At 34.4% G+C, this 11411-nt stretch overlaps 1 protein-coding gene across 1 annotated transcript in view; it reads right to left on the bottom strand.

Moving 5' to 3' along the window:
* Nucleotides 1–6904: 6904 nt before the first annotated feature.
* CACNB4 (calcium voltage-gated channel auxiliary subunit beta 4) overlaps nucleotides 6905–11411 on the bottom strand; it is a 99347-nt gene continuing 94840 nt past the window's right edge. Inside the window, exon 13 of the mRNA XM_055574437.1 lies at nucleotides 6905–10557. Within this exon, the coding sequence (XP_055430412.1) occupies nucleotides 10297–10557 (261 nt within the window). The 3' untranslated portion in view covers nucleotides 6905–10296. The remainder of the gene's footprint in view (nucleotides 10558–11411) is intronic.

Raw genomic sequence — 11411 nt, 5'->3', positions numbered from 1 at the left:
AAGAGTACTGGAGTGGGTTGCCATTGCCTTCTCCAAAACGTGTAGTGGCGCCTAAAGCTGTTTGAGCAGTAAAGTCCAAATACCTTAGAGATATATGCATTGACTCCACAATTTGGCCTCAACTGTCCTTTCCAGCTGTAACTCCCATTATTCCCAGCTGGTTAAACAGCTGAGGAAATGTTCTCTGCTCTTTTAGGCTTGCACACCTTGAACAGCCGTGTCACCTACTATGCAAGTGTCACACTGTATTTCATCCACCCTCTAGTGTGGGATACTTCCTTAGCTGAAAGCTAGAATATAAGTGAATCATTAAGTAACATATCAAACTTCTTGTTTTGCGTGTTCTTTTTTTAAGCTGGGCAAGTTACTTAGCCTTACCAGGCTTCCATTTTGACATATGGAAGCAGAGGGTTTGTCTCTAAGGTCTTTTTTGATTCTAGATCATTGGATGTCTATGATAATTAGTCTGTATTTATTAGAGTCACAAGGTGGGAAAACAAGAAACCAAGGTTGTTTACTTCTCTTCCACAAAGAAAAAAGAAACAGCTCCAACCTTTAACTTCGGTAAAAAGGAACAGAAAGAAAAAGGTAAGAGAGCTGTAAAAGTCATTTGGAACTGCTCTGTCCCCCATCTGCAAGAGCTGAATGAAATGAATCAAGATCAACAATGAACTCCACCTTTCCACCCCACTTCTCCTAGTCATACACTATCTCATGTCAATATATAGAAAAATAAGCCATTTAAGGAAGACATTAAGACAGTCTACAGTTTTTCTTAGCTGTCTGAGCTAGAAAGCTTGTACCTATAAAACAAAGGGCAGCATTGAGGACTGAAGCATATCTCCTTTTAAACAACTGTTCAAAAAAACTCCTTTGGTTTCTTTTGGGGCTTATGGTTAAACAGCCAAAGTTTATAGCAGACATATGAAGGGAAAGAAAATGACAGTATTATTTTATGGATTATGGATTTAATCTATTTTAATTTATGGATTATGTTTATATTTACATAATAAAGTACTGTTTAGAAAAACAAAAAAATTGCATAACCAATTTATATTAATTCTCTTAATATTTCCATTCTTGTACACTGTAGCTAATGCTTTTGGCAGCTCTAAGACTTTTTACAAACTCCTCATACATCTGTGTCAACTTATTAAATGGATGTCATATCCACATTAACTTGGGAAGTTAGGGCTTCATATTTTTATAAACCTACATTATTACCCGGGAGATGGTCTCCCAGCTTATTTTCTAAGTATCTCTCAAATAAAAAAAAGGCAGGGCATGGAAAAGAAGTTTTCCTAATACAGTCTTGTCCAACTGTAGGACCCATGGGTGAAATACAAATTTGGAACTACTATAGAAGTAATTGGGAACATTTGTTGAATGGTATGAAACTGTTTGTAAAAAGGCTTCTTATTATGAGACTTTTTAAAGATTAATTTATTCATGACTATAATGATGAGCAAAATGTCATTGGAGAGACTTCTGCTTCCATATGTAAGAGAGAGGGATGGTCTTGAATTACACTCCTACCACTAATAAATAGGAAACTGTACAAAATATAGAAAACAACTGTTTTCAGATATTGGCCAACACCCAGCACGGGACAGAGATCCTTGATAAGAGACACAAATGGGGATAGTTTTATTATTATGTGGATTTCTGCCTGGAGGCAATTCTAGCTAGCTACAGTGGGAGTGGAAACTCAGATAGAGTCTGGCAATCTCCTTGAGATGGAAACAGAGAGAGATCAAGGCTACTACAATCTGTGAAGCAGAGTGATTGAAAGGAAGAAGCTATCCAGAGAAAATCTTCAGAAATCTACATAGGTTGAGCTTTTGAGCCTTTGGCTGCATATCAGTCTGTATGTGTGTAATGTTAAACCAGTACGAGGCTAGTCAATAATGACTTGAGGAAAAAGAAAGCACTGAGGAGCTGCAAAACAAGTAATCTCCAGAGATAACAAAGGGCCAGTGTGAGTTCTCTTCAGCCAGTGTGAGGAGAAGACACAGAATATATAGGACATTCAGTAGATACCCCAGAGGCCTTAAAGAGGAGCTAAATTAGCCTAAAGATAAGTCTTACTCTGTGTTTGTGAGTTAGTCGCTAGTTGTAGCCAACTCTTAGCGACCCCACGGACTGCAGCCCACCAGGCTTCTCTGTCCATGATATTTTCCAGACAAGGATACTAGAGTGGGTTGCCATTTCCTTCTCCAGGGGATCTTCCCAACCCAGAGATCGAACCCAGTTCTCCTGCACTGCAGGCAGATTCTTTATCAACTGAGCTACAAGGAAAACCCTAGACCAGTTTTAAAGGAGCTTAAAAACAAAACTTGAAAGAATCAAACTAATCCACAGTTGTCTATCAAAGCAAGTCCAACATTCTTCACAGATCAAGATGACAAGATCAAGTCATTCACAGTGGAAAATTTACAATACCTTGAATCCAATAAAATTTTAGTGGACATTCAAAGAAACATGAAAATATGACCCATAACCAAAAGAAAAATTGCTCTACCAAAACAGATACAGGCCCAGGGAAGTTAAATGATTGCTCCAAAACCATAGCTTATTACTGCTGGATCTAGGCTTTGAACCAGCCAAGGTTAGAGGCCACAGTCTAACCAGTATGTTAATCTGTATGTTGTATGACAGGACAAGCAAGATGCTTCCCTCTACAAGTATCTCATTAGTGGAGATGTACTGATTGGCTTCAGGCATAGGGCCAGGCTGATGGAATGATTGCAGTGAGCTGCAATTCTTCCAGTTGGAACTTGAAGTTTGTTGGTGGAAATGCCTTGACAGTTGGGGCAGCCTTATTTAGTACATCTCCAATAACTGAGGTACCATTAATTCAGTCAATATTTATTGTATTCCAGGCATGGTTATGTATGCTCCAGATGCCTACCAGCTTAAAAGCATCTAATATATTTTTTAGATAAAAGTACTTCAGAGAGAAACGTTACACTGAGCTTTGGTTTATTCATTTTAGTTGTGTCTAATAACCTATGCTCTGCCTATTTTCCATGGGGATGGAGGGCAGATGAAGCAAATGTGATAATGCTTGCGAAATAATTTGGCTGTAATAAATCACTGTATAATCCCAATATGGTGTTAATAATCAACATAGAACACATTTCTTTTGAACTTACTGTACAGAGAGAAAAGTGTGATCAAGTCATAGCATAGACACTTGACACTGAGCTTGTGAAACGTCATGTCATAAGCTACATGCCATCCATGGAATTCTTACTAGTGCAAAATACCTTTGGAAACTTCTGATAATTGTTAAAATAATAATATAGAGGTTTCTTGTGAACAATACAGTTTATTGTTTGTTTTTCTATATTCAACCCTATTTCATACATATATTGTAACATATTCTATTTCACATGCAGTTATGCATTTGTGTGAGTATGTGTATGTATTTAACTACAAGCTCTTTCCCAATATATTAATAGTACTTCTTTTGTGAAGTACTTCATAATAACTAGCAGAGTATTCAGGTAACAATCATTTAATTGACTCTGTGTTTGGAGGCTAAATGTTTAGACTTTTTTTTGTTTAAGAGATAGAGGAATATACCTACTGATTTCCAGTATATCTTCAGTATATCTCCAGAATAATATAAAGGAGAGGTATAACGCTGGTTTCAGTGGTTTTTTTTTTTTTCATTTATTGTATAAAAGAAAAAAAATTAATGCAGTTGGTTTGTACACATTTAAATTCCATAAAACAAATCCATAGAAATTAGAATACTATATGCATGCACTCTGCATTTTCTTTGTTAAATGTTTTGGTTCACAAAAATAACAACACATTTTTTTTTCCTTTAAAGCCACTAAAGCAGAGGGAGAACAAAACATGCAGCACTGTACACATTTGCATAGTATATTTTACCCAGCATGCCTTGTAGAATGCTACACATTTACCTATATAAGGAAATAAAAGGGGGGAAATTATCAAAATAAATAATTAAAATTTAAAGAAAGGAAAAATACTGGATAAAGGTATTTTTTGGTTGTTATTATTTTTAGTTTGTTTTTCCACTCTGTAGCTGGAAATACAGCAATAGCTTTGGATATCAACAGCTTTCGGAATAGTAGGGAAATCTTTTTACACCAGTTTGCCATGTTTACTTTTAGTATTAATAAGTTTATCTGTTTTTCGCTCCCACCAACCTTTCAAAAAAACTGCTAATGGCTTTTACTTATGTTTCAAAATAGTATTCCATATAAAACAAATTGAAGAATCCCTAAATACTTATTGGGACATCTTTATTTATCATTTTGACTATAGGCTGTGAAAAATATAAAACATTTCAAACATGTCCACAATTCAGAGGAGCCCTGTGAGCTCACTGGATGTTACCTTTTGTAGTGGTTATTGAAGGAGAAGAAATAAGAACAGTAAATATAGTATGAGTCATCACAAAATAAAATTTAATGAGTTTTATAGAAGGGAATAAAGTAAAATAAATTACATCCACAGATTGCAAGGCTCTGAAGTAAATTGCTGGAAAAGTATCAAGCAGCAAGTTAAAAAGATGGTAGATGAAATAAATCTGATAAAACTTAGAACTAAATCTATATACTTTTAAAAAATACAACTGCCAAATTTAACAGTGGATTTTGTTATAAGTTTGTGCTATAACAAATGTGCTTCTTTCTCCTCAACCTATTTTTATATTATTGGCAAAATATATATCTTTTATAATTTTGTACTGTACAATATATGTTTTTGCTACATTATTTTTCTACTGCTAATGCAGATTAGAAATAACAACATAGATTTATTTTGGCAATAAAATGCTTTCATTTTAATAATGTCCCAGAAAATATTGTAAGGCATATGAAAAAGAGTATGCAACAATATAGCATTAATGATCCTGCATCTTTAAATACATCCCTTATACATACAGAATTCACACTGATTTCAGTTAAAGATGTGTGAAAGTGGCATGCAAGCAGAGCAAGAGTGGCCCCTACATATACACATAGCCATTTGTTGAGAAATTTAAGTGTTCAGAACATAACCAAGAACACTTACAAAGTATTGAAAAGCTAGAGGCCAGCCACTTTTAGTTCCTAGATAGTCTTCACTTTTACGCTGTAATTCAAAGAGGAAGCATCAGTGTATTCCCCAGACACTCTAAATGCATTAGTAACATTTTCTACCATCTTTCTACAAACATTTTAAATACATCAAAAGAAACAAAGGAAAATTTCATATGTAACTATGACTCCCTCAAACTCATGACTATTCACTCTTATTTATATGTTTTCATGGTAAGTGGGAGTTACAGCCCTTAGTCAAGATTATCCAATGAAATATTATCTAGTCCTTTCATATCATCCTTTAATTACATGAAGCATTTGGTATGAAACCATCCACAAGCAGAGAGAAAGAGTTGCTATATGAGGATGAGTTTCACTTGAGCAAGTTTATTTTAACAAATGGATAAACCTTTAAAAAGTAATTTTGAATGCTGTAGCTGTTTGTCCACATAAACCGATTACTATTTGACTAACTTGACTGCAACAAAAGAGTTATCCTTGGTGTCTGACAACTATAATATTGAGTGGTTTGTTTATGATTATAATTTAAAAGAAGAGGACTTTTCTGTGCTCTGTCCTATAGACATAGCTTTAGTAAGTAACTTAACAATTATGGCATTAACAATATTTAAAGGTATAAGGAATTGAAGAAACAAATTTATATAATTTTCTATCATGTTTTCATTCATAGTTATTCAAAGAATGAGTTTTATATAATTCATAAAGAAAAGAACATGCAACAGTATTATGAAAGACAGAAATATAGGCAAAAATATAAAAGAAATAGGGGTACATTCCCATTTATTTGAAACATTCATATGAATTTGTTCCAATGGCCTGGGCTTCCAAGATGGCCAAGAGTATGCAGGAAAAGTCAAGGATCAACAAAATTTGAATTTGCAAACCAGCTGCACTTAAACATCAGGTCTCTGAATCTGCTTTTAGAGTTTGATGATATAACAAATGCATAAAAAAGCAATTTCCTTGCAGTCTGTCTTATTTCCTATGATTACTGACTTACTAAATGTTTACCTTGCCTCTTAATAAACTGTGAACCGATACAAAGAAAATTTCACTAACATGGAAGAAATGAAAGGGTGAAGAGCATTTTGGCAACAATTTAAAATCCAAAGGGAAAGTATATTTTAACAATTTATTCATTTAGCTTTGCAGCAAGGGTTAGCAGTAAGAATAATAAATTCACTACTTATTGAAAAGTGTTTTTCTCTTTAAAGACAGATTGTCTTCTCTAGAGAAGAGGTAGTGTATCAATATCAATATATAGGGCAATTTCTATAGTGAAGTGAAAGTTGCTCAGTCGTGTCTGACTCTTTGTAACCCATGGACTGTATAGTTCATGGAATTCTCCAGCCCAGAATACTGGAGTGGGTGCCCATTCCCTTCTCCAGGGGATCTTCACAACCCAGGGATAGAACCCAGGTCCCTCACATTGCAGGCGGATTCTCTACCAGCTGAGCCACCAGGGAAGCCCAAGAATATTGGAGTGGGTAGCCTATCCCTTCTCCAGCAGATCTTCCCAACCCAGGGATTGAACTGGGGTCTCCTGCATTGCAGGTGGATTCTTTACCAGCTGAGCTTCTATAGTGGCATTATGTTATTTTTATTTTTTACCCAATACCAAAATAAAATTGTGTAATTAAGAAAATACACTGGCATGCAAATTAAGGTTGCCTAGAAACATTCTTAACAGACATCCTGGGTCTCAGCAACATGTTATGATATGTTCATTCAAGGAGTTTAAATTTGCAAACCATCTTTTGGCATTGATTCCTTCTCTCCCTCCCTTTCACTGCCCTAGGTTCCTATTATGAATTTTAAGGCCCTCACACAAAAGACAAGTTCAAGTATGCAGGTATGAAAAGAGGTTAATGTTCCAAAAATACACTTTGCAAACAACATCAATAATAATTAAAGTAATTAACAAATTATTCAAAGGGAACATATAATTTTCTCAGAATTTGTTTTATATTTAAAAAATTCATTTCATTAAGAACTAAGTGCAATGACATATTGTCACATAATTAAGACTCTCTTATTAGGAAAGACTATTGGTCTGAATTGTGAATTTCAATTTTCTTTCCAATAGAACTGTATAAAGATAAGAGAGAGAATTATCAGTCATTTAAAAACATATCTAAGTGCTGCTTTAAATATTGGAGTAAACATTGCTGATAATAACACTGGAGTCACATTACAGCCTTGAGAATTAACATCAGGATTGACAAATTGCATTCCTTTTTTCCCAAGACTACATTTCCACACGGTCACACGAGTCTACATTGTTACATGTTCGCTGACTGAAATTACAGACTATGACTTACATATTCTGAAATTATATATGCTGAAAGTACAGAATATGTGGTTTATACTACAAGTTAATACAGCCTCAAAACGTTTTAAGACTTGTTTCCCCTCCTTATCATTTGCTATTGTTAAATGAAACCCATTAAAAACAAAGTATTTGTGGAAAATGTATTTTTCAAAGGTGCTTGATGTGCTTGGCAAAAATAAAACATTTCATTTAGTATGTATCTGTATTTTAGTATCAGTTACACAATAAACTCTAAGCCTTAAGAAAAAAAAAGGAAAATGCATATCCCTTATTCATTTGGAAAAGACAACTTATTAGAAAAGGAAGGGGAAGGAATGTGCCAAATCCAAGTAAAAATTTAAGTATATCCATCAAGAAAATATACATTATACCCTTTCCAAGGTTGTTAGCTTTTGAATAAGAACACAAAGCAAAACAGGTGTGGATGCTAGATGGTAAAGGAAAGACTGGTTTTGTGCACAGACATTGAACAGACCTCTCTTTTTATCAGCATAACATGGAAGACACAGAAACTAGGCATTGAGAGGTCTTTAAAAATAAGAGATTTTTAAAAGTTGAAAGAATACAGTAATCTTGTTGACTAGGAAATATATGTAAATGCTGTAACAGCTGCCTGCTGTAAAATGTAAATATCTTAAAGTAGTTAAATGACCAGATTGCTACTGCTACTACAGAAAAAGCTGAACAGCTGTCTAGTCTAAGTTTAAACACCTTGGTGCACTCCTTGCAATTAAATACTTTTATGCGCACAAACAAGAAACCAGGAAAGCATATAGAAAAATGTTTTGGCTAATGTCTTCTTTTTCATGCAAATATGTGCTGTACATGTAATAAATATATTTGTTTGCTGGAAAATGCTCTTCTGTGCTCTAACAAAGTATTCAGTGATGGTAGGTTGTATGTTTATTAAAGTGCCTAGTGGACATAACTCTTTTAAATGTCTTAACTGAAAGTTTTGTAAGCTTCACTAGATGACAAAAGAACCTCACAAGGCAGTACCACATATTAACTTCAAGAATTCACTGAGCCCACAGGTTTTTAATTCTATCAAATATTTCAATAACTCACAGAACTATGGATATCCTCATTATCAGCTAAACAGGTTCATAATGGGGTATGCACAGTGAACAACAGAAGGAGAGGGCATTGCGGGGGGTCAATAATGAGCTTCAAGATATAACTAATCAAGAGTAGGGAACCTATTTTCATGGTCAAGAAAATTATTCAACTGGTGCATGCTTTGAGAGCATAAACACTGAAAGGCGTGGATGGGGGGAAATAAGATAACAGAAAATGAATTATCATTGTTTTCCCAAAAAATAGGCTTTATGACGTAGCAGTAGAAAAGGATTTTTATGCCTGATCCTATGGGGGCTTTAGAAAAACAGACTCTTAGAAACAAAAGTCTTTTCCTAAAGACTTTTGTGTATTGTATAAAAGAGTCAATTTCAATAGTTTCTTGCATCAGAGTGAATCTAAGGCTTCTTTGATCATAATAAGACATAAGATCACCGATTCCATACTTATATTCACTGGAAAAACTGTGAAGACTTAATAGGTAAAGAAGAGTGTTCATTAGAAATAAGGCAGTTCAATCTTCAAATTCTTTATAATTCTCTTCAATAAAAATGATATAATTTTAGTGAACAAATCTATTCTGAATCTACGAGTTTATTTTTTTTACTGCAAGCTTTTAAATTCATTTCCACAGTTTTTCAATTAATCATTTTGTATAAACACAGCTTTCAATATCAAAATTCAATGTGTTCATGTAAAACAAAAAACCCGTAGCATGATTATAAAGAATTTGGTGAAGGGCTAGCACATTCAGACACTCAAAGGCAGAGACTGAGTGAAGCAATGGAAAGATATTCAATTGTGCTGGTGGGAAGCACAAACATATTTGTGGTAAGTGGGGCAGATGAAATCTCAACTGGAGATGTTTAGCCTTGCACTCAGGAGGATCTGTGTTATTCTTCGAGTCTGACTTCCGATTCCTGGATGGATGTAGTTGTGCTCAGATTGATGAAAGGGGAAACAACACCCCATTTTCCATCTTGCATAACCAACTATGATTGGGCTTCTCTTTACTATCCTCTCTCACTGCTAAAGAAATGAATTTCTTTGCCAACTTCAAACATGGTAACAGTTGTGACGAAACAAAAAAGCAAAATACTTTGAATACAACAGCTGTGCCAGAAAAGAAATAAAAATATTAAAATCTGAGGAGACTAAAGAATTTCTGCATTAATTTGAGATTTTTTTTGGCACTATCAATACATTTGGTAAGTTAGAAAAGCCATTCTGGCAATGTTAATGTATATTAAAATGCTTATACATTCCAACTTTAAGTGTAAATTTAGCTTCCAGCAAATAAATACAACAGCCGGTTTTGACTTCTATTGGTATTTTGATTTTCTTATTAATTCGTGTCTTTTTTTTTTCAGATTTTTAAATTGATTACAACATGCTCAAGTAGACTTTCTAGTCGATTCACCCAAATTCCAACAGGAATTGGTTTATAAATTGGTTCCAACTGGAACTGGTCATTTGGAATTTCCAGCATGGGAAATTATTTTATATGTGCCTTGATAAGTACCCTAAATTACAAATTGATGTGTCTAAATCTAATGAAGAAAACAAAAGGTACTGCTATGTAAATGTTGCACTTAAAAATATCTGTATGATTGGGCATCTAAGATCCATCTAGACTTAAGGGCATAATGTACATTTTTTTTTTTTGCCCCTTCTTAGCATCAATGACAGCAGCCCATAAGCACAGTCAGTACTGTGCTGTACTTGCCACGTTAAGATGACTGGTTGTATCCTAGCAGTGCTATGGCAAATCGTCAACAGATGAACTTTTTGTTTGTTTCTGCAGACTCAAAGCCTATGTCGAGAATCATGGCTATATCCCCCAGGAGATCCTCGGTTCCTATGAGGTTTGTAAGTGTCCTGGTATGAGTCAGGATAATCTTCTTCCACCAGAGGGTAATGATCTCGGCTATGCTGGGAACTGGAAGACAAGCGGTTCCTGCTCTTCCGAGCCCTTTCATTGTGATAATTTTCATCAGAGGTCATTAGACTTCGTCTTTCAACTGGAGAGTTCTCTGTGGAGTGGTTGCTGTGCCTCAGACGCTGACTCTAAAAATATCAGATGGTTCACTGGTTAAATCACATCCGCTTCGTTCACATAGAACATGCAAATGCATGTACAACAGAAGGGTCTGTACAATAAGATGCTAAATATTTGACTTAATAAAACATTCTGATGTACAAATGGTCTGCTTGAAATATCTGGTCTTATGTATTTGGGACACAACATGCGAAGAGGCTTAAAGTGCTGGTAGTTTGTGAATTTTAATTACATAACACTGCATACTTATGCTTCCTATGAAAAATATAAAAGTGAAAGTTAGCTGCTGAATGGAACTTAGTATATTTAGGAGAGCCTAATAATTCAACTTCTATTGCAAAAATGAGGATTATTTTACTATTGGAAAATAAGTTAAAGTTCAGAATAGTATCTGCTATTTTTTCTTCCTCTGTTGAACTGATAAAAGCTTTCTCCTAAAGTCACACACTTCATCTTTATCTAGTTGAATGTTCCTTATACCTTTTAAAAATGTTAGTAAAATTATGATTTGTACTACCCATAAAATATTTGTTTCTACATTCTACATAAATGCAAGACTCAGTAACATTCTCTTCAAAGAAATATACAATAATTATGAAGCCAGCTAACTGATACATTTACAATTCTTGCTTCCTCCAACTGAAATGTCCTGGAAAAATAATCCTCAAAATATAAACTAAATTTCTCTGATAACATGAAATTAATATCTTCAGTGACTTATTTAAGCGCTCAGTAAATGCTATTAACATTTTTCTTCAAATCTCAGGAAAACATGTATCCTTAGCTATGCCTGCCTGCTTAAGTAGGTTGCCTCAGTTAAGAAACAGGATACTGATGAAACCAAAGACCAAGATACATTTTC

This window comes from Bubalus kerabau, chromosome 3 (assembly GCF_029407905.1).
Source record: "Bubalus kerabau isolate K-KA32 ecotype Philippines breed swamp buffalo chromosome 3, PCC_UOA_SB_1v2, whole genome shotgun sequence".
NCBI classification, from domain to species: domain Eukaryota; kingdom Metazoa; phylum Chordata; class Mammalia; order Artiodactyla; family Bovidae; genus Bubalus; species Bubalus kerabau.
Note: the sequence above shows the minus strand (reverse complement) of the source record. Positions and strands in the feature narration are given on the sequence as shown.